We start from the raw sequence: 23,601 nt of genomic DNA on the forward strand, positions 1-23,601 counted from the left end.
GAATTTAAAAGGCAATTTAGCTTAAATACAAAAATAAATTTTTATTTTGTTAAAAAATGTTTAAATATTTTTTAATTTAGACACACGCATTCACACTTCTCCCAAAGAGGCTGGGCTGGCAGCAAGGCGCCTGGGCCTGGGGGAGGGGTGGCGTCGGGGCACCTGTGTGGGAGGAGCAACCAGGTCACCTTGGGTCGTGGGCCATCACGTCAGGTCTCCCGACACGGACGGACGGGGGTGCCTGCCTCCGCGGAGGGCTCTGCTTCCCCGGGCCCGTGCTCGTGGGCTGCCAGCCCTTAGAGTGAAACCACCGGAGAATTCAGGAGTCAGCACGCGTGGCCGTGAAGCGGGGTTGCCGCCACGTTCAATTAGCGAGGCCCCAGGAAAGTCGGGAAACAAGTCCGGCACTACCAACGTGCCGCCACCCATACGATTCGATTCTTCCTCCAAACTCGGTTCAAAGAGCGATAGACACGCGCATCGGACTAGTGACACAGGACAAGGCTTAGAACATACAATCCCCGAGAGGCAGACACAGCCCGGAGGCGGGCGCGGCGTCTCCCCCCGATCTGCCAGGCTAACAGTCTTCAGCCGCCGAGCTCGTAGGGGGAGACGAAAACACTGAATGACCTGGCAGGAGGGGACGGGGCAGCGGGAGCGGCACCCTCAGGGGGCTCCAAGGCAAAGCTAGATTCAAGGTCATTCAAGAGGGAAAATCCTGCGAGGGACAGAGCAGCGAGAAATAGGGAGAGTCCCCTCGGGGCCCGGGAGAGCCGCTTCCTCCAGCCCAGCCAGGGAGGTCAAGCTTCAGGCAGCCCGCTCCTGGTCCCGTCCAGTGTGCACGGGGCTCTGGGGGAGGCGGGAGGCAGGGGCTCACCAGGGCGACTGTTCAGTCAAGGGCCAGCCCCCCGCCGCCACCCCTCCCCGCTGGCGGCCGAGGCCGGAGGTTCTGGGAGAAGTTCACTCAATGAACTCCAAGGGGCAGCAGAGTCCAGGCCTGGGTGCCGGGCGGGGCAGGGCGGGAGGTGGGAGGCGGGCGGGAGACAGAGGCTACTTCTTGCGAGTGTGCTGCCTTCGGGCCTGCAGTCGCTGTCGGGCCCCTGGGGTTTTAGATCCCGCACCAATGGAGAAGGAAGGGGCCGCCGACCCTGGAAAGAGTCAGTGACAGCTCATCAGGATGGCCGCTGCCCGGCTCCTCCCCTCCAGCGCACAGGCGGGGGTGGGGCGCCCATCGCGAGAGCCTGAACGCCAGGCCCACTGCTGCTTACCGAAAGCTCCCACGCCGACGAAGCCCTGGGTGGGCGTGGAGGACGCCCCGAAGGAGAGGCTGCTGCCCGACGCGCCCACTCCGGGGGCAGAGGCGTTCTGACCAAAGGTGGGCGTGGAGGTGCCTGGAAGCAGATGGCAGAGCGCTGAGGAGTCGCAGGGGCAGCAGGCAGCGCCCCGGCTTCCTCAGTTAGAGCTCCGTGCAGCCGCAGAGAGCGGGGTCGGTCCCTGTCCCCTCGGCCGCCGCCGCACAGCACAGCACTCGGCGGCTCCCAGCTTCCACCAGGACTCCTCGTTAGCATCCCCACAAAACCCACCGCCTGGCCTGTGGCTGTCCTCATGGGCCCTGCCCTCTCCAAGGCAGGCCAGGCTTTCTGGTGCGCAGGACTCAGGGCCCAAGGTGTGTGTGGGGGCGTCTGCCTGCTCCCCAGTGCTGTTTCCAACCCCCCCCCCCCATCAGCTCCGTGTCCTTGCCAGTTCACCTGGTAACCGCCACGCGGTTCCCTGTCCTCATCTGTCACCAGTGTTGATGACCTCGCTGCCCGATCTGCTCCTCTGCCCAGCCCTGCCACACGGCCGAGCCCCAGGCCCCACGGTGCTGCACGCAGCGGCCCCCCTGCACCCCGACTCCTGTATTCCTCCAGCTCACCGAGACCAGGGAGCCCCGGCCCAAGCCGCAGCAGGTGAGCTCTGGCCAGCTGCCCGCACGTGTCTGCGGCACCAGCAAGCTTGCTGGGGAGACAGTGCCGACTGCTCCACCTTAATTCACAAGGACAGCTTCCCAGCCCCCGGGGGCCCATCCCTCACACCCTCCCCCGCTGTGCCCAGCAGCCCAGCCTCCCCGCAACGAACGCGGTCACTCCACTCACACTGCCAATCCCGCAACCACCTCCACGCTGCCTGCTTCACCCCCCTGCACCTCTAACCCTCTTCGCCACGCCCACACCATGCCCTCTTCTCCCCCCCCATCCCAAGGTGGTGCCCCAGCAGAGCCCCGCCCCGCTGCACCTGCAGTCCCTGCTCACGTCCCCCTCCACGTGCTGCTTACTGCAGGCCCCCAAGGAGACCGTGCGGCCTGATCCCCAGTCTTACCTCCGAACACAGGCTTGCTCTCCGGCGTGCTGGCCATGTTGAAGGCAAAGGGGTTGGTCTGCGTGGGGGCCCCCAGGCTGTTCTGACTCAAGGCCCCCCCGAAGGGCGTGGCAGTGCCTGTGGCCCCACTCTGTCCGGCGCCGAAGCTGAAGGCTCCCGAGGTGGAGCTGGCGCCTGGGGTGGCCACGCTGAGCCCGAAGCCCCCGCCGCCAGCCGGGGCGGCTGGCCCCCCAAACGTGAAGGGCGACGGGGTCGTGCTGCCGAACACCGTGCTACTGGTCCCGCTGCTGGTGGTCGGCGTGGCCGCCCCGAAGGAGAACACCGCAGTGGTGCTGCCGAAGGCGGGCTGGGTGCTGGCAGGGGCGCCGAAGGTGGCAGCCGTGGCTTTCAGACCCCCGAAGGAGGACTGTGTGGCACTGCCGAATGCCGGCTGGCCGGTGGCCAGCACCGGCGCCGCACTTGGGGCCGGGGCTGCTGAGTTCCCGAAGCTGAAAGAGCTGCCGAAGCTCGGGGCGAGGGCCGGCTTGGCGGCCCCCGGCTGCTGCCCCTCTGTGGCCCCGAACGTGGGCTGGGGGTTGGCTCCGGGGTACGCCGGGACGGCGGGCTTGGTGCTCGAGCCGAAGGGAATGTTGAACGCCGGGGTGGTCGTGCTACTGAACGTCAGCGTGGGCTGGCTGGGGGCGGCGGGGGCCGAGGTGCTGAGGGAGCCGAAGCCGCCGAAGCCGGCCGTGCTGCTGGCAGCCGTGTGGGCAGCACTGGGGAGGGACTGGCCGAAGGTGGCGGCGGTGGCCGAGCTGGGCACGGCAGGCTTGCCGAACTGGAACACGGAGCCCACGGCTGGGGTGAAGCTGGCGGCGGAGGCGGGGGGCGCCCCGAAGAGGAACGGCTGTGCCGTGGCGGAGGCAGTGGTGCTCGTGCCGCTGCCCGTGCCAAAGCCAAACGCTGGCTTCGCGGAGTCTGCGGACGCACTGGCGGTGGTGACGCAGGCCGCCGCGGAGCTGGCAGCGGCCGGGCCCGTGAAGAGAGGGGCGGCGGCGGCTGCGGCTGCGGCGGCTGTGGTGGTCTGCTTAAAGGAGAAGGGCGTGGCCGAGGGCACGGGCGCAGGCAGCCCCGAGCTGCCGAAGATGGGCTTGAAAGTGAGGGTGGAGGCGCTGGTCGTGGTCGTGGTCGGGGCCGGGGCACTGGCAGCTGCCGCGGCGGTGACTGGGGGGCCTGGTGGCGAGGGGCCCTCGCTCTCGCTTTTAGGCGTGGCCATGAAGATGGGCTTGAACATGGGGGAGGCTGCGGTCACAGCAGGGGCAGAGGGGGTGGCAGGGGCGGGGGGCTGAGCGGGCGGGGAGCTCAGTGCGCCCAGCAGAGTGCTGGGTGTGGGCGATGGCTCGGCCTCAGGGGCTGCAGGAGCCTTGGGGGTGTCGGTGACGGGTGTCGGGGCAGGAGCAGGGCTAGGCCCCAGCAACGGCGCTGCGGGCTTGGAGTCGGAAGACGTGCCTGCGAGGGGCTCCGCCGGGGAACTGCTGGCCGGGGCCGGAGGGCTGGGCGTCTTCGGGGGCGGAGGGGTGGCCGTGGCCGCAGCTCCAGCAGATTCTGGGAAGAGTGGGAGGGGAAGGCAGCTCTGAAGGCAGGCGGTGCTTTGCTCTGGTGCCCGCCAGGAGGCAGTGGACAGACACGACTCAGAGGGTGCTCCAGGTCCGTCCCAGGGCCCAGCGGGGAACATCCGCCCCCAGGGACGCCGAGTGCACTCCCACGTGCAGAGCACACAGCCGGGAAGGGTCCCGGGGGAGGACCAACACCGCGACAGCTGCGGTGCGAGCGGCAGACCCGGGAAGACCCCCAGGGACAGGAGCCACCACGAGGCCGGCCCGTCGCCCAGCAGGCACGCGCAGCTTAGGCCCGTCACTGCACTGACCCCGCAGATGCCGGGGGAGCGGCATTCTTGCTGGGTTTCAAATCTAGGGGCAGAAACCAAGCCGCTTCCCCAGGGCCACATGGGGCCGCCGCCTCCCCTCAACTCCCTGGGAAGCGACAGCGAGACCTCGAGCTTGTGCCTGCTCAGGGGCTGGCGCTGTGCTACAGCGAGTTAAGCTGCCGTCTGCGATGCTGGCTCCCCGCTAATGCACCTGGGAAAGCAGCAGCAGGTGGCCCAAAGTGCTTGGGCCCCTGCACCCGCGTAGGAGACCCGGAAGAAGCTCCAGGCTCCTGGCTTCACCTGGCCCAGCCCCTGCCATTGCAGTTATCTGAGGCGTGAACCAGTGGATGGAAGACCTCTCTCTTTCTCGTCTCTCCCTGCCTCTCTGTAACTTTTCCTTAGAAAGAACTAAATCCTTATATAAAAACCATCCCGGGCTGAGAGTGACCGCGGGGCGCTCTGGCCTCGGCCAGCGTGGCTTACCTGGTGCGGCCGGCGGGCCTGGGCAGCTCTGCATCTTCTTCAGGCTCTCCAGCAGCGGGTTGGCACTGGGGGCCGGCAGGCTGGCTGGCGAGGCTGCAGCGCCGGCGGTGGCGGGGGCGGGGGCGGTGGCGGCGGGGGCAGGGGCAGGCAGGGAGAAGGTCAGAGGCGCCTGGCTGGTGGGGGGGTTCTCAGGCGCGGAGTCAGAGGCCACATCTAGGAAAGACGACGAGACTCAGCCAGCCTCCTGCTGGGCTGCCCAGGGACACGGAGGGCGTGGGGCGGCGCGCGGGTCAGCCATCCCGGGATCCTGCCCCAGCCGCCATCCACTGCTCTCCCGGTCTCAGCGTCAGGGGCAAAGACCAACAGGAAGCACGGGTCCCTTTCTGTGCCTGCCCTCCCTCCCCCAGACAAGAAGCCCTCGGGGGTGGGGGTGGGGGGCAAACCTGGGGCGCACCTGTCCTCCGCTCCTTACCAGTCGTGTCCTCCAGGACCTTGTTGAACCACTGCAACGAAGCTTTCTTCTCCATGTCAAAGTCTTCGGCAGTGATGGCATAGCCGAGCTGGGGCGGGGGCGGCTGCAGGGACAAGAGGGAGAAGTCAGGCCAGGCAGGGCATGCCGGAAGGGACGCACACTCAGCAGGCTGGAGACAGCAGCGGGACGCGAGGGCGAGCAGGAGACACGGACGGGACCATACCAGGGTCAGCTGTTCCCCTCGACGGGACGGCAGCAGCTGAATCTTCCGTTTACGCTGCCCAGAGCCGCCGGGCGTGGAGGGAGAGCTCCCCGGGCTTGGTTTCTTCCACGTGGCCGTGTCTGCAGCTGGAGAAACACACACAGACTTGGGCGCGGCTCTGAGTAGGTCACGTCGCAAGCCTGGCGCACGGTGCGTGGGCCTCTGGTGCTGCCTCAGGAGGGATTCACCGAGTCTTCCAGGGACCGCAGCGAGCGCTCAGGCGGGCAGCAGGCCCCCTCGTGCGCTTGCTCCTTCTGCTCGGAGCTGTGCTCCCTTTCTGCTCCCTCACCAGGCTGTGAGGCGGCCGTGAGGCCCCCACCAGAGGGCAGAACGGCGGGGGCTGGCTCCAAAGTAGGAGCCAGGCCAGTGTTTCTTCTCCGGAAAATACCCAGCCTCGGAAGCTCTGTCACAGCAACAGGGAAGGGTGGATGGCAAGGTCTGGTCTGCAGACTTGGTTAAGAAGCGCTTTCAGGCCATCTCTGAGAAGACTCTATTTTCCACAGTTTGGGCACGGGGGCGGTAGCAGCAAGCTATTTCTACTAGGGAAGAGGACGCGGACAGACACTTGAGGTGCCGGGCTAAGAGCAGATGACGGCTCTGAATGCTGCCCTGCAGCTGTCTACCAGGCCAGCTCCTTGCAGCGCCCAGTGCCTCCAGCTGCGCCTGTCTGTCTCGGTCAGCCTGTGTCACCTTTGTCCTCATCACACTAGAGCCTCTGCAGGACAAGGACTTCTCTGCCTGTGTCTAGTGCGCCCTGCACATCACCAGGCTCACACATTTTTCAAGGGGGATTAATCCACACTTTTCCCACGGCCGCTCCTGCTCGCTCGTCAACTTACCCCTTTCTCCCTGGGACTCCTTGTCCGTCACCAACGGAGGTGACGAGCTGGAATGGTGCCCCATCTCCTCCTCTCTGCAGGGCACAAAGGCAGGAGTTAGTTCAGAGTGAACTCCAGACCAAAGTGCTGGATCACGTCTTACACCCTCCTAACCACCAAGTGCCCAATGCCCAGAACGACCACAACGTATGGCCCAAAGATGTCAGAACACGATTCCTACAGACAAGCAGGGAGAAACCACCATAGGGGCCAGCGCCAGTTCTAGTCCCGGCTGCTCCTCTTCCAGTCCAGCTCTCTGCTGTGGCCTGGGAAAGCAGAAGAACATGGCCCAAGTGCTTGGGCCCCTGCACCCGCCTGGGACATTGGGAAGAGGCTCCTGGCTCCTGGCTTCAGATCAGCGCAGCTCTGGCCATTGCAGCCATTTGGGGAGTGATCTAATGGAAGGAAGACCTTTCTCTCTGTCTCTTCCTCTCATTGTTTGTAACTCTACCTCTCAAATAAATTAAAAAAATCTTTAAAAAAAACAAACAAAACAAAACACCATAAAGCAACACTCTTCCAAATCTTCCAACTTGCCAAGTTCCTGGGAGTCCTGGACACAGACCTGCTGACCCGTGAGGGCGTGGAGCTCTAGGGTGCGGGAAGCACCTGGAGGGGCAGCTACTGCCCACAGACACGCTCCCCTGCAGGCGGCCTCCGCTCTCGCACCTGTCTCTCCCACTGGGGCACGAGGAGGCAGAGCCGGAGGCCCTGCGGGCAGTGTGAGCCCACGGGTGCCGACAGCAGTCCTAGGGGCACCTCGCTGTCCTCCTCTTGCAGCCCACATCCTTGGCAAGCTCGAGAGTCGAGGGCACTCTCTCCCTCCCCTCCCCTCCCCTCTCACACAGCCACTGAAGAGACCGCTCCTTACCTGGTCTTCTTTGCTGGCCTCTCTGGAGTCTGGGAGCGGGAGGAGGCCGGGCTAGAGAAGGGGGATGACGTGGGGCCGCCCTTCTTCCACAGCTGAAAGGCAAAGGGAGTGCCCCGGTGAGCCTGGCCGGCAGCGGGCACGGAGCCCTCAGCACGACTGTGCAGCGAGCACCTCTGAGCTACCACAAAGACCCCTTGGTGAAGACAGGCTCCTGGAAAGAGACCCAATGGCCCGGACTGATTCCGGAGGCAAAGACACGACGAGGAAAGCGAGGCAGCACTGGTGTCAGGGCACTGCCCGTGACGCCGGCATCACTTCCAGCTCCCTGCTGTGGCCTGGGAAAGCAGCAGCAGATGGCCCGAGTGCTTGGGCCCCTGCCCCCACACCAGAAGCAGCTCCTGGCTTCAGACCGGCTCAGCTCCAGCCACTGTGGCCATTTGGGGAGTGAACCAGCGGATGGAAGACCTTTATTTCTCTCTGTCTCTCTCTCCAACTCTTCTTCTTTGTAACTCTACCTCTCAAATAAATACATCTTTAAAAAAAAAAAAAGTCTAGAAAGGGACCCTCCCACATGCACTGCCACTGTGACAAAGGCAGCACAGCAGAACAGACGTTGCTGAGAGAAATGAGCCGGCGAAACCTGCCCTGGGGCTGGGAGAGCTAGGACTCATCAGTTCTATTTTTTGTTTAACAGTTACCAGACTGTTAAACTGTTAAAAAATCCTTTGAAACCAGAAAAAGTAATACTTGTACATTTTACAAATTCCAAATCAGGGGTCAGTGCTGTGGCACAGCAGGTAAAGGCGCCACCTGCAGTGCCCGCATCCCACATGGGTGCCGGTTCTAGTCCCGGCTGTTCCTATTTCAATCCAGCTCTCTGCTATGGCCTGGGAAAGCAGTGGAAGATGGCCCAGGTCCTTGGGCCCCTGCACCCACACAGGGAGACTTGGAAGAAGCTCCTGGCTCCTGCCTTCAGATCAGCACAGCTCCAGCCATTGCAGCCATCCGGGGAGTGAATTAGCGGATGGAAGACCTCTCTCTCCCCCTGCCTCTGACTCTCTGTAACTCTGCCTTCCAAATAAACAATTTATTTATTTATTTATTTTTACTTATTTGACAGGCAGAGTTAAACAGAGAGAGAGACAGAGAGAAAGGTCTTCCTTCTGTTGGTTCACCCCCCAAATGGCCACTACAGCCGGCGCTGCGCCGATATGAAGCCAGGAGCCAGGTACCTCCTCCTGGTCTCCCATGGGATGCAGGGCCCAAGCACTTGGGCCATCCTCCACTGCCTTCCTGGGCCACAGCAGAGAGCTGGACTGGAAGAGGGGCAACCGGGACAGAATCTGGCGCCCCGAACAGGCCTAGAACCCGGTGTGCCAGCGCCACAGGAGGAGGATTAGCCTAGTGAGCTGCGGTGCCAGCCCAAATAAACAAATCCTTTTTTTTTTTTTTTTTTTGACAGAGTGGATAGTGAGAGAGAGACAAAGAGAAAGGTCTTCCTTTTTGCCACTGGTTCACCCTCCAATGGCTGCTGTGGCCGGCACATCTCACTGATCCGAAGCCAGGAGCCAGGTGCTTCTCCTGGTCTCCCATGCGGGTGCAGGGCCCAAGCACTTGGGCCATCCTCCACTGCCTTCCCGGGCCATAGCAGAGAGCTGGCCTGGAAGAGGGGCAACCGGGATAGAAGCCAGTGCCCCAACCGGGACTAGAACCTGGTGTGCCGGCACCGCAAGGCGGAGGATTAGCCTGTTAAGCCACGGCGCCAGCCCAAATAAACAAATCTTAAACAAACAAACAAAAAGAGAGAGAGTCCAGTATTGGAATTAAAAAAAAAAAATTACAAAAACAACAGTATGCAGCAAATATTCCTGTAATCTCAGTAATTATTTATTACTGGTTTCCAATGTGTCCCGTCAGAATTTTCTCAGGCACATTAAAAGATGAAAGAAACCAACAGACCAAACACTGGAAGGCACTGTGCACACCATCCTGTACTTTTTTTCTTTTCTTTTCCTCCCAATTTGAGAGATGGAGAGAGACAGACACATACATTTCCCCTCTGCTGGTTCACTCCCAGCTGTCTGCAATGGCAGGAGTCAGAACTCCATCCGGGTCTCCCACATGGGTGGCAGCCACCTCCCAGGGTCTGCAACAGCGGGAAGCTGGAGTCGGAAGCCAGAGACGGCGTCAAACCCAGGACCTCCACGACGGGCTGCTGTGTGATGCCTGCCCTGCACGCCTAGTGTTGAGAGCATTCACACAGCAGCTGTGGGGTTACCCATCCTGTTCAGTAGTTACACAGTATTTCCACTTCCGGGAATACTGGGAGTTACTTAGGAAGACCCCGAAAAGACGTCTACATTGTTTCTAAGCTTCCGCTATTAAAATAACTGGATGACCAAAATCCACATGGGCATCCCACATGGGCTCCGGGTCAAGTCCCGGCTGCTCCACTTCCCATCCAGCTCTCCGCTAGGGCCTGGGAAAGCAGTGGAAGATGGCCCAAGTCCTCGGGGCCCTGCACCCACATGGGGGACCTGGAAGAAACTCCTGGCTTCAAATTGAGCCCAGCTCCGGCTGTTGTGGCCACTTGGGAAGGGAACCAGCAGAGACTTCTCTCTCTCTGCCTCTGCCTGTCTGTAACTGCCTTCCAAGTAAATAAGTAAATCTTCAAAAAAAAAAAAAAGAAAAAAGAAAAATGGCCAGGTGCCCTTCAAAAAATGGGCCAAAGAAATGTACTAACAATAATGAACAGAAAATTGAAAACAACACTGGGGCTGGCTTTGTGGCATGGTGGGTTAAGCTACCACCTGCAATGCCGACATCTCGCATGGATGCCAGTTCATGTCCCAGCTGCTCTACTCCAATCCAGCTCCCTGCTAATGGCCTGGGAAGAGCAGTGGAGGATGGCCCAAGTGTTTGGGTCCCTGCCACCTACGTGGGAGACCCAGACGAAGCTTCCTAGCTCCTGGCTTTGGCTTGGCTCAGCCCTGGCCATTGTGAAGTGAACCAGCAGATATAAGATCACTGGGGAGTGAACCAGCAGATGGAAGATCTCTCTCTGTTTCTCCTTCTCTAGACAACTCTTTCAAAAAACACATAAATCTTTAAAAAAAATTAAACACACAGGAAAAGGTGATCAAACGGCTATAAAAGACAAAAATTAAGTACCATTCTTCACCTGGCAAAACCCCAAGGCTTTGATCTGCTGGTGAGGCTGTGAGAAACGGTCGCTCTCCCACGTGCGGTGGGAATGCTATAGAACACACGAATTTGATAGTGTCTGCAACACTGCAAGGACATTTGACCTGGGAATCTCGGGGCAGGGAGAGAGCTTCCCTCTGCTGGTTCACTCCCCAAATGGCTAAGAATGGCCAAGGCAGGGCCAAGCTGCAGCCAGGAGCCTGGAACTCCATCTGGGTCTCTCATGTGGGTTCAGCCCAAGTACTTGGACCATCCTCCACTGCTTCCCAGGTGCACTCAGCAAGCGGGATCTGAAGTGGAGCACCTGGGACTTGAACCAGTGTCCATACAGGATGCTGGCACTGCAGGCGGCAGCTTAGCCCACTGCGCCACAGAAACTGGACTTCTAGGAGTCTACCCCCGGGTGTGACTGCCGAGTGTGGAATGACATATGGGTAAAAGTACACTTCGCAGATTGCAAACAACCTGATGTATATCAGTAGAGGACTGTAGTAACTAGCTAACATACACAACCATGTTCAAAGAGAAAGAATTTCTAAATTTTGCTGTGGAGGGGCTTGTAACACATGTGAGGCGAGAGGAGTAAGGTGCAAGCCTTTCTATGTTGTTAAGCACCTCAACGTCAGAAGGTGGGCTTCTAGATACAGGCACTTATTTGCAAGTGGTTAAAAAGAAACAGTGGAAGGGCAGGCCAGAAGCGCCAGAACCGTGTGAAGGGAAGGGGTGAGAAAGGAGACCTTTCTGGGTGGGTCGCGGCTTGCTACTTCTTCGGATGATACAGAATAACATCAGAGAAACACACAAGCATCCAAGACTTCACAGCATATGAGCAAATGACCACTATGTATCAATCTGGTGGTGAGACCAACCAACACTTAGCTCAGGGGGCTTTAAACACAGCTGCACACCCCTAGTGTCTACACAGGGAGTATACTGAGGCCAAAATGAATCACAGTTCTTAAACCTTACTGGTAACGACCCTGATATTATTACTTTGAAATTCTGTGTATCAGAATCAACCAAGTAAGAAACTACGAATCAACACTTTTGCGTAAGAAAATATAAAATCAAACTACAGGTCTGGGCTGTGGCAGAGCTGCCTCCTGCAAAGCCAGCACAGCCTCCCGTGGGCGCTGGTTCGAGTACTGCGGCTCCACTTCCATCCATCTCCCCGCTAACGAGCCTGGGAAAGCAGGGGAAGATGGTCCAAAGGCTTGGCCCTGCACCCATGTGGGAGACCCGGATGGAGTGCCAAGCTCCTGGCTTTGGCCTGGCTCAGCTCCGGCTGTTGTAGCATTTGGGGGTGAATCAGTGGATGGAAGACCTCTCTGTCTCTCCTCCTCTCTGCAACTCTGCCTTTCAATAACGAACTACATAAATAAATCTCAAACACAGTAAGTTACCTAAAATGCCTGCCATCTTAAATCTGAACCTGAGGGCCGGCGCTGTGGTGCAGCGGGTAAAACCGCCGTCTGCGGCGCCAGCATCCCAGGTGGGTGCCAGTTTGTGTCCTGGCTGCTCCACTTCTGATCCAGCTCCCTGCCAATGAGCCTGGGAAAGCGGCAGAGGACGGCCCGAGTGCCCACATGGGAGACCTGCAGAAAATTCCTGGCTCTTGGCTTCAGACCAGCCCAGCTCTGGCTCGCAGGAAATGCAAAGGAACACACCCGACTGACAACACCTGCACCCAGGGACCAGCATGCCAGTCACCAGCCACTCTGCCGCAAGTGATGCGACAGGAAACTAGCACCGCCTGCGTGCACTCTGCCAAGTAACTGACCCTACGCTAGTCAAGGCCAAGATCCAACAAGCACAACAAACAGGGCACTGCTCCGGTTAAAATGACGCCACGATGCGGCCGACACTGGGGCGCAGCAGACTAAGCCTCCACCAGCAGCACCAGCATCCCATGTGGATGCCAGTTCGAGTCCCGGCAACTCCTCTTCTGATCCAGCTCCCTGCTAATGCGCCGGGGAAAGCGGTAGAGGATGGCCCAGGAGCTTGGGCTCCTGTACCCACATGGGGGACTTGGAAGAAGCACCTGGCCTCAGATCGGCCCAGCTCTGGCCACTGCGGTCATTGGGGTGAAGCAGTGGATGGAAGACCTTTCTCTGTGTGTGTGTGTGTCTCTCTCTGTAACTGTACCTCTCAAATAAATAAATAAGTCTTTTAAAAAAAACAAGAATGTCACGATGTTGAGGATTAAATCTAGAATGTGGGTAATACCATAGGAGAAAACAACTGATTTTTACAAAAGCATGAAAAAAAGGAGAGTGGAAGTATTACAGACAAGGAACAAACGTGAGGAACTGACTTTGGGCTCCTGATTCAAAAGGACTGTAATACAGGCGACTTGAAGGTGGAATATTAGGCCGGCGCCGTGGCTCAGTAGGCTAATCCTCCACCTTGCGGCGCCGGCACACCGGGTTCTAGTCCCGGTTGGGGCTCCGGATTCTGTCCCGGTTGCCCCTCTTCCAGGCCAGTTATCTGCTGTGGCCAGGGAGTGCAGAGGAGGATGACCCAAGTGCTTGGGCCCTACACCCCATGGGAGACCAGGAGAAGCACCTGGCTCCTGCCATCGGATCAGCGCGGTGCGTTGGCCGCAGCGCGCCTACCGTGGCGGCCATTGGAGGGTGAACCAACGGCAAAAAGGAAGACCTTTCTCTCTGTCTCTCTCTCACTGTCCACTCTGCCTGTCTAAAAAAAAAAGGTGGAATATTAACTAACATGAGGCTTTATAAAGAGGGGAAATAGTATTAGGGTTAATGCTAAAAAATAATGTTCTCCCCTCCCACTCCGTGTCCCCAGCTGCTCCGCACGGAGAGACGGATGGCGGGCACCACAGCCCCTGCAGCACAACACCACTTCAGGCGGGGAAACCCGAGTTGCATTGACCTACTCGGAAACTAGGGGTCAGAGCCAAGATCTGAACCCACCCCTCCAAGCTCCTTCCTCTAAGAGGGTTAGCAGTCCCTCCTCACTGAAAGCTCTAAGTTCTACCCTTTGATAGGCAATGCAAGCTGGACTCGATCTTATCAAATCAGTGCCATGACTGCACGCACATCATCTACAAAGCGGCTCTGCCTCCCGTCAGGTGCCCACACACACTGGTTCACCTGCTGGGGTTCTATTCTGTGCCATTCAAGGAGTTGTGTCTCCTGTTCCCTTAGATGATCCTCAGTGTCACCCAGATAGCAGGCGGTGAGCAAACACCTGTTCGTCAGCTAACGGACCCTGGGACCCAGTCCCACACGTCACAGAGCCACTACTGTACCTGTGGGAAGCCCCGGGTGGAGCTGTAGGAGCTGGTGATGGCGTTGCGGCTGGAGCTGGGGATGCCACCTGTGTACGTGCTGGTCAAGGAGCTCACAGAAGAGGTGCGAGATCTCTTATTCAAGTGGTCATCTGAGTTTTGGGGATTCAGACCTCTCTTCAAAGACCCAGGCCTAACGGAAGGGAAAAAACATAAATGTACTATTAACGTCAACGTTAAGGTGTCAGCCGTGGGCATGACAAGTTACTTTTTTTAAAGCTGTTAAAAACAATCTGCGTTAAGAGTAACCAACCACGTTTCTAAGCCTAGAACTGGAATTCCCACACCCACTTCCTGTGGGACAGCCCTCAGCGTCTGTCACAGCACAGACAACCTTATCTCCCAGAGCGACCCACGGAACCACAGCTTCTCATACTGGACTAAAGTGTATTTCCTCCAACTCCACCACGATCCCGTTCAGAGCCAAACCCAGCAAGTGGGTCCGCCTCTCCCACGTAACCGCCTTTACTCTGGGGGCCATTACCCTCCTCCCCGCCTTTGGGCCAGCACCTCTACAGCCGCAAAGCCCCTCCCCTGCACCCCTCCCCTGAGCAGCGCCGCACACCGAGTGGAACACGACGGAACAGTCTGCACGCAGGACACGCCTGCGCCCGCGTTCTCGCTCTCCCCTTTCTTCCTCCGGGCACAGCCAGGAGTGCACTGGCTTGTTCAGCAGTCATTCTGCACTACAGACTCAAACTGCGCGTGTCAAGTATGTTTAACTCTCTCCACACCACTTCCCTTCCATTCAATTCTTTATCCAATGCATTTTAAAACTCAAATGTGGAAGCATTTTAATTCCGTATTATTGCGTGTTTTCCACCGTCTAAGCCCGCTGATCCTTGTTTGTAAACGTTCCCGATTTCAAACAAGGATGCAGGACTCGGAGGGAATCCACAGGGAAACAGCTCCCCTTCCCCAAGGACCGTCACTTACTTGGGCACAAAAGAAGCAGGGACTCCATTGGCCACCAGCGGCTCAAAGGCGGAGTGGCTACTCCCACTGCTATCATGGCGCCTGTAAGAATCAGAGAATTCTCAGTGACAGAATAAAGACATTTTCCCCCTAAAGCACATTCTTCCATGCCTGAGGCCTCAGACTATCTCTACGGGGCACAGGCTCTGTGCTCTTCCAAACCCCTACTCCTGAAAGCTAAACGCAATCTAGGATCGGTCCTGGTAGGGAGGACAGGATGGAAACACTTCCCGTCCTTTAGATCTACCCAGTGCATGCTGTCCCCTCGCCAACGTCCCATAAAAGCCCCACCATCCAGCACTTAGCACCCCACCACTCACACGTTACAAACAAAACAAAGACAATCAGGGACCAAGCCCCACATCCGAATGTTAGCGAACTCTGCATCTCAGTGCGCCCATCTCTGCCCTCTCACATCACGGGAAAGTTAACGCACAGCCCTCAGCCACAGGCTCACCAGCGTCGGGAAAAAGCAGCAGGTGGAGAGCGCGAGAAGCTGTCACCCCCCCCTCCACCGCTGCCGCCCCCGCTACCCCTCCGCAGCTGCGACCACGGCACAGCCTGCTCACCTGCCCCCTCCAGGCAGCATGACCCGATCTTCCGATCTTAGTGTACTTACTAAGACTGCTCTCACTTAACCCTGCCCTCTACAGAGCCAAAGACGGCCCCCGGGAAACCGTCACACGTGAACGGTCCGGGCGAGGAAGTGGGCCAATCCTATTTTTTGCTGGGGGTCCACCCTTCTCCTTAGTGAGCTCACACAAGAGGTGCGAGATCTCTTAGCCAAGGGAGCTCGTTTGGCCACTTCATCCACTTCCCTCCAAAGTCTCCCAATGGGGATTCTGTCTTGTTCCTGCTCTGCCCACGGTGCCGGGACCGTGACCCAGCACACGGTGGGTGCTCAGAAGTGCCTGCTGAATTGGAAACTGAGTGAAACCCTGAAGTGGCTCCTTGGGCAGCCGCAGCGTGCTCTGCACCCTACCGGCCACTCAGCCTCCGCTCTGCCCGTGCTCAGGAAACACCGACTACGTCTTCACTACGTGAGCACGCAAACCAAGCAGGCAAACGGGCTTCACGCTCATCGCTGACCAGCCTGCCGTGCTCGGTGCTCACGTTCCTGGACAAGCATCGCCTCCGGCACAGATGCAGGATTTAACTGGTGGCTACCCAAGTAACTGCCAAACACACAGCTGTGAGGCCAAGGCGTGAAAAGAAAACTGAACACATCTGTATCAAAACGTAGGAGCTGGGCTGGCGCTGTGGTGCAGTGGGTTGAAGCCCTGGCCTGCAGTGCCGGCATCCCATAGGGGTGCCAATTCGAGTCCCGGATGCTCCTCTTCCGATCCAGCTCTCTGCTGTGGCTTGGGAAAGCAGTGGAGGATGGCCCAGGTGCTTGGGCCCCTGCACCTGCATGGGAGACCAGGAAGAAGGAGACCAGGAGGCTCCTGGTTTCGGACCGGCGCAGCTCTGGCTGTTGCAGCCATCTGGGGAGTGAACCAGCAGATGGAAGACCTCTCTCTCTTCCTCTCTCTGTAATTCTGTCTTTCAAATAAATAAAATAAATCTTTAAAAAAAAACCAAACAAATGTGGAGGCTATCGCTGCTGTAAGATGCTAGCTCAGGAACGACACGCGGGAAAACGCATCTGCCCTGTGCTCTGGGAAGCGGGCAGCCTCTACCTGTCCTCGTCGCCAGACTCTTGCCCGAAAGCCAAGCCGGGGAGCGGCCAAGGCTCTCCAGCGGAAGCCGGCTCTGATCGCTAGGAGCTGCGGGCCCGTGAGGCCTGTCAGCACCCACTGCCCTGTTACCTTCTCTTATTCTCCAGGCCATCTGGGGACTGGCGGTCCTCTTCCTCCACCGCCCTCTTCTTCCTCTCTTTGAGAGCGTTCAGCACAGTCTCCTTCGCACACGGGTCCGGGGCGCTGGCTGCCGGTGAGGCCAGCGCTGCGCTGATGGTCTGCCCCGGGCTGGAACGGAAGCCGAGAGCCCAGCAGTGAAGGTGCTCCCTCCCCACTCCGCACGGCACAGGTGCAGTCCCTGGAAACCGGGGGCCCACCAACACGCCAAAGTGTAGTGCCCTCAGGACCTAAAGCAACCGTCAAGGCCATGAAAAATGCATGTTCCACTAGATTTCTCTTTCAGATAAGCAACTACCCCCTCTGGCTCCACGGCTGCTGGCCCCGGGCAGGACTGCAGAAGGGGGCGGCCGCAAACGGAGGTACTCACGGCGGGGGACGCGTCAGCTTGCTGTCGGGAGGGGCTATCCGCACGGTCACTGGGCTACACACCATCTTGGAATTGCGCACGGAGAGCACGGCTTTCTTGGGACACCCATTCCAGCACACGGTGGGAAGCACTCCCAGCGCCGAGTACTGGGCTTGCTGGATCGGGTAGCGTCTTCGGGGTGTAATTACGAACCGATTCGATAAAGTCCCACAGTCCCTGCAGACAATGGGGACGCCCCGCGTGAGCCTGCGCGACCCACACCACCACGGTCTATGGCAACGCCCCCCACCCATTCCAGCTGAGGGCAGAGGGTGGCACGGGCTCAGACCTCAACCATCTGAGAGGAAAATCAAAAACCTTGCCCAAACAAGTCAGGGAGCAGTGGCAGGGCGGTGTGCGGCCGGGGTGTGCAGGGAGGGGTTCTACTAAACCCACTCCCAGGCACGCCTTCTGCACCAAAAATCTAACCGGTCCCCCTCTTGTCGGCTACCGGAACCAAGCGAAAACGTCTCTTTAAATCCGAGAGGTGCTGCCTCCAACCCCTCCCGGAGCTCTGCGAATTCTGGTCCAGGCGAGCCCGCAGCCAGCACGCGACAGGCCTCCACCCGACCAGCAGGGACCCGTCGGGGGTTACTAAACATTCGGGTAAATCAGGACCACATTGAAGTGCAGCAAGTGGGAGGGAGAGCTCTGGCCGCACGGTCTCGCGCTGCTACGGGGATAGGAGGCCCGGGGGCGGCCAGCACACACCACGGTTTTCGTTCGGTAAAAAGCACAAAGCCAGTCGCGGTTTGCAGGGCCAGGCCGAGCCGCCCGGAGGAGGCCGTGGGCCGCGTGTCCTACCTGTAGGAGGGTCTCCTGCTGGGTCGGAGCACAGGGGAGGAGAGGGAGGGGTACGCCTGCGGGGCGCGGGGCGCCGGGGGCGCGGGCGCGGCGGCGCGGGCGGGCGGGCTGCGGCCCGGCCTCTCCCGCAGGTGCCGGCCCTCCTGCGCGCGGGCGGCGGGCGGCGGGCCGGGCTTGCCCAGGTAACTGCCCATGAGCAGCAGCTCGGCGGGGTCGGGGCCCTCGAGCAAGGTCCGCGGCTCCAGGAGATCGCCGTTTGCCGCCGCCTTGGCCGGGGGCGCAGCCAGCAACGTTCGCTGACGCCGCGCGTTCCGGACGAGCGAGGACACGGCGCGCGAACCGCGGGGCTCGCGGCTCAACCCCCACCAGGCCGCGGTAGCCCCCACGGCCAGCCAGGCCAGCGCGGCGGCCGCCGGCACCAGGTACAGCACGAGGCCGAGCAGCGCCAGGCCCAGCAGCGCCGCCCCGGCCGGCCCGCCGCGGCCCCAGCCTCCGCCCGCGCCCCGGCCGGCCCTGACGCTCGCTATGGGCCGCCGCCGCTCGCCTCCAGCCGCCGCAGCCGCCGGAGACATCGCGGCTCCGCGCCGCGGAGAGGACTTAAATATCCCAGCGTGCACCGCGCCGCGCGCCGCATGCGTCACTGCGCGCGCGACTCGGCCGCGGCGCCGCCGGAGGAAGCGCTCCCGCCTGGCCGCGCCCGCGCCCGCGCCCGCGCCCGCCCGGGGACGTGCGGGCTGCTTGCGGGAGGCGTCCCGCGCGCCGTCCGCCGAGGACTCGCCGCACCGCAAGGCTGCCCTCCCCGGCGCCCTGCGCTCGCGCGTCCCGGGCGGCGGCCCCTGGCGGCGGGCGCTCAGCACAGTTGCTCGCCGCGGTGCGGGATCTCGCCGTCTCCCCGGTTTTCCGACGGGGCGTTCGCAGCTGACGGGGATTAACGGCGACCCGCCGCGGCCCGCCTCGGCAGCGGGGCCCTAGCTCTGGGCACACTGCGCACCCCGCCGGACGGCGCTGGACGAGGGGCGGTCCGTGGCAGTGGGCATCGGCGGTTGCCGGGGTCTGCAGGGTGGCGAGCAGGCAGCCGCCGCTCCCGGTTCACGGGTTTCCGATTTGGGGGAAGAAACGCGTTCTCTCCGCTCAGAGAGAAGGGGCTGTCAGCGCCAGTGCCCTCGGTAGCCCACAAGTCTTTGCTGGAACTCGCTTCGCTTCTGTTTGGAAACCCTGGGAGCAGCTGGCGGCGTCCAAAGCTGTCTTTCAGGTTTTCGGTCACGTGGCAGGAGAGCACTGGTGCAGACGGGGCTAAGGGCATCCACCTGCCATTCCCCCCGAGGGTGGCCCCAGGAGGAGCGTCAGCCTCGTCCTGGGAGCCCCCCCCCCCGTGACAAGAACGCCCCCTCTTACATATTCACTTCCCCCAAGACAACGGAGGCTTTGGGAAGGATTCCCCTCGGGTTCCTTTTTTGCTGCAGATAAACTGCTTTGCGTGACAATTCCTCCTGGCGCAGGAAGCAGGCCCGCAGTTGTGGTTGCCTAACAGAATGAAGAGGGGAAGGCGGGCAGGGAGGCCGCTGCGGGATGGAGCTGACCGGCTGGAACAAGTTCTAGGCAGACGCGGGACCACTGTGCGGGGAGGAGGAGCAAGCCGGGGAAAGCTGACTGCCCCTTAATTGGGTTCCTCTCCCTGCCCCCCAAGATTTTTTTTAAAGATTTTTTTTTTTAATTTATTTGAAAGAGTTACAGAGAGAGGTAGAGAGAGAGAGATCTTCCATCTGCTGGTTCACTCCCCAGATGGCCGTAATGGCCGGAGCTGCACCGATCAGGAGCCAGGAACTTCTTCTGGGTCTCCCACACAGGTGCAGGGGCCCAAGCACTTGGGCCATCCTCCACTGCTTTCCCAGGCCATAGCAGAGAGCTGGATTGGAAGAAGAGCAGCCGGGACTAGAACCGGTGCCCATATGGGATGCTGGTGCCTCAGGCCAGGGCTTTAACCCACTGTGCCACAGCGCTGCCCCCCCCACCCCCAAGGTTTTTAAATTTGATTTATTCGAAAGGCAAGAGTGACATAAATCGTCCGTCTGCTGGTTCAGTCCCCAGGTGGCTGCACCATTGAGGCAAGGATACAGGAATTTCAACGCAGGCTCCTCCCTGGGTGGCAGGAACAGGTACTGCAGCCCCCAACCGCTGCCTCCCAGGCACACAGCAGGGAGCTGGACCGGAAGCGGGGTGGCCAGAGCTCCAACCAGGGCTCCTGTATGGGATGCCGGCATCCCAAGCAACCACTTGGCCTGCAGCACCACAGTGCCCACCCCACGGGTTTCCTTATCAGCCCAGAAACTCAGAGCCGCTTGCCCCGTGTGCCTCTGCTCTGTCTGTAAAGGACCTTTCGGAGTCCTGTTTTCTTTGGAGAGTGGCTCAAGGACTCCGTTAGTGGTGGAGAGGATGTCTGGTTGTCAACTCCGGGTGACCCCAGCCAAGGCCGGAACCTAGCGTCCTCGGTGGCACACGGTCAGTATCAGATACTGGGAAACCAGTGCCCGCGATTGCTGCAGAGTGGACTCCGAAATAGAGAACTGTGCTTGCCTCGCTTTCCACCAAGCAAGACCTGTCCCTCCACCAACCCCGCCAGTCCTCACCCCTGAAGTCAGCACGGAAACTCCTCCAGCACTGGTCCAGGACACAGACAGGCCCCTCCCCCTGCTCCTTGCTGGCCCTCAGGAGGCTGGAGCCCAGGCTGGGTGCTGTGCACCTCGGGCGGTGGGAGGGGCCTCCCAATAGTTCAGTATGGCAGGAGAGTAGGGGGTTTGGAAAGGTAAAGCGGGGCTCAGTAGAGGCCCCTCTGGAGGAACACAGGCGAAAGGGCAGTTTGGGTTCCGGCTGTTTTCTAGTCCATTCCTACAGCAATTGTTTCTCTGTTTAAAGTTTGGGATTTCATATAAGACTTCGTTGGAAAAGAATAGGTGGGTGGGCTGTGTTGCTGAAGAAAAAAAAAAATCCAGTGTTGTGGGGCAGCGGGATGAAAGCCACACTTTAGTGGGTTTATTTATTTATTTAAAGATTTATTTATTTCTTTGAAAGTCAGAGTTACACAGGGGAGAGGCAGAGAGAGAGAGAGAGGTCTTCCATCTGCTGGTTCACTCCCCAGTTGGCCACAACAGCCAGGGCTGTGCAGATCCAAAGTCAGGAGCCAAGAGCTTCCGCCGGGTCTCCCACACAGGTGCAGGGGCTCAAGCACTTGGGCCATCTTCTACTGCTTTCCCAGGCCACAACAGAGAGCTGGATCGGAAGTGGAGCAGACGGGGTTCAAGCTGGCGCCCATGTGGGATGGCGGCACTGCAGGTGGCGACTTTACCTGCTATGCCACAGCGCCAGCCCCCTTAGTGGGTTTAAAGTGAATGGAGGGTGACTGTAGACTCCGGGTCAAGACTTGGACAATAAGGGAAGAAGGAAGATGGCAGTGAGTCCAGCAAGGGTCCTTTAACTGACCCTGAGCGACGGGAGCTCGCTGGAGGAGCTGCAGACAAAAAGGCCTCTACGTAGCAGTGGCGGGGTGCTGTCTAGGAGTCAGAGACGTACCCAACACTACAGATGGTTTAGTGAACGACGGGGAAATGTGATCACGGGCACACGTAACACTTCTGAATGATAAAGGACAACACAGGCCTACGAAAGCCAAGCCCAGCCAGGAAAAAGAATGGGTACTGTGGGGACTGGTACTGTAGCGGAGTGGGTGAAGCCGCCACCTGCAGTGCTAGCATCCCTTGTGGGTGTCCGTTTGAGTCCCAGCTGCTCCACTTACCATCCAGCTCTCTGCTATGGCCTGGTAAAGCAGCGGAAGACGGCCCAAGTGCTTGAACCCCTGCATCCATGTGGGAGACCTGGAAGAAGCTCCTGGCTCCTGGCTTTAGACTGGCTCAGCTCTGGTTGTTGTGGGCATTTGGAGAGTGAACCAGCGGATAGAAGACCAACCTCCCTCTTTCTCTCTTTCTCTCTTTCAAATAAAATAGATAAATCTTTAAAAAAAAAAAAAGTTTAACACATAGACTCATAGACTCAAGAGAGGATTAGTTGCTAGACTTCTTAAGGAACTTCACAGAATCAGTATCAAAAAGATGACCCATGGGGCCGGCGCTGTGGCGTAGCCGGTAAAGCTGCCACCATCTGGGGATTGAACCAGAGGATAGAAGACCTCTCTCTCTCTCTCTCTGCCTCTGCCACTCTGTAACTCTGCCTTTCAAAATAAATAAATAATTATTTTTTAAAAAAATGGCCCAAGTACTTGGGTCTCTGGTTTCAGCCTTGCCAAGCCTGAGCTGTGGTGGCCATTTGGGGAGTAGATCAGCAGATGGAAGATCTCTCTCTCTCTCTCTCTCTCTGTCTCTCTCTCTATCACTCTGCTTTTCAAACAAATAAATCTTTTTTTTAAAGGAAAGAGGTAAAATGTAAAAATGTCCTTTATTTGCAGATGACCTGATTGAGCTCACAGAAAACCCTAAGCAATCTACAAAAAATAAAAAATAAACACCCTCTCCCCACAGAAGCACAAAAACCCGCTAGAACTAATGAGTGATTTTAGCAAGGTTACCAGAAACAGAGGAGTTAATATTCAAAAATCAACTGTATTTCTCTAGCAAGAAAAAATTGGAATTTTATATTAAAAATACCCATTATAATAGCATGAACACATGAAATACCTACACGGATTTCACAAGATACGTGGCAAAATCTCCATGCTAAAGAAATACACTAAGTCTGAGAAACATTTCTGAGAGAAATGAAAGAAAATATAAGTAAATGGACAGAGAAGATGTTTATGGACTGGAACATGCTATACTTTAAGGGAGCCATTACTTTTTTTTTTTTTAAAGATTTTTTTTTTTTTTTTTTTGACAGGCAGAGTGGATAGTGAGAGAGAGACAGAGAGAAAGGTCTTCCTTTTGCCGTTGGTTCACCCTCCAATGGCCGCCGCGGTAGCGCGCCTGCGGCTGGCGCACCGCGCTGATCCGATGGCAGGAGCCAGGTGCTTCTCCTGGTCTCCCATGGGGTGCAGGGCCCAAGCACTTGGGCCATCCTCCACTGCACTCCCTGGCCACAGCAGAGAGCTGGCCTGGAAGAGGGGCAACTGGGACAGGATCGGTGCCCCGACCGGGACTAGAACCCGGTGTGCCGGCGCCGCAAGGCGGAGGATTAGCCTAGTGAGCCGCGGCGCCGGCCTTTTTTAAAGATTTTATTTATTTATTTGAGAGGTAACGTTACAGTGAGAGGGAGAGACAGAGAGAAAGGTCTTCCGTCCTCTGGTTCACTCCCCAAATGGCCACAACGGCCAGAGCTGCGCCGATCTGAAGCCAGGAGCCAGGTGCTTCTTCCTGGTCTCCCATGTGGGTATAGGGGCCCATGGGTTTGGGCCATCTTCCACTGCTTTCCCAGGCCACAGCAAAGAGCTGGACTGGAAGAGGAGCAGCCAGGACTTGAACCTGGTGCCCATATGGGATGCTGGCGTCGCAGGCAGAGGATTAACCAAGTGAGCCACGGCGCGGGCCCCAAGGGAGCCATTACTTTTACATTGATGTAAAGATTCAGGCCAAACTCAATCAAAAGCGCAGCAAGGCTTTCTATATGTACGGGTATGCTTTAAACTTCATATGGATATGCAAAGAACGTAGGAGAAACAAAGGGTTTTTTACAATAAGAAATAGCAGCAGCATTTACTTCAACAGCAGGAGTTACAGTGATCAAGGCAGCATGTTGCTCCGTGGGACCCAGCAGAGTCCAGGAGAAGACTGGCACCCATGTGTGGTCGGCTGACTCTACGTGGCACC

The 23,601-nt window shown here is 58.6% G+C and overlaps 1 protein-coding gene across 1 annotated transcript; it reads right to left on the minus strand.

Moving 5' to 3' along the window:
• Positions 1–19: 19 nt before the first annotated feature.
• Positions 20–18,363, minus strand: POM121C (POM121 transmembrane nucleoporin C). Its single transcript, XM_062179671.1, has 13 exons — positions 17,792–18,363; positions 16,949–17,164; positions 16,531–16,689; positions 14,684–14,764; positions 13,709–13,880; positions 7,231–7,322; positions 6,321–6,394; positions 5,443–5,567; positions 5,220–5,322; positions 4,748–4,960; positions 2,359–3,942; positions 1,269–1,391; positions 20–1,148 (listed from the first exon to the last, which is right to left on the minus strand). The coding sequence occupies exons 1-13, from the start codon at positions 18,361–18,363 to the stop codon at positions 1,051–1,053; spliced, it is 3,612 nt and encodes a 1,203-aa protein (XP_062035655.1). The 3' UTR covers positions 20–1,050.
• Between the last annotated feature and the right edge of the window lie 5,238 nt (positions 18,364–23,601).

Source organism: Lepus europaeus, chromosome 21 (genome assembly GCF_033115175.1).
Source record: "Lepus europaeus isolate LE1 chromosome 21, mLepTim1.pri, whole genome shotgun sequence".
In the NCBI taxonomy this organism is placed as follows: domain Eukaryota; kingdom Metazoa; phylum Chordata; class Mammalia; order Lagomorpha; family Leporidae; genus Lepus; species Lepus europaeus.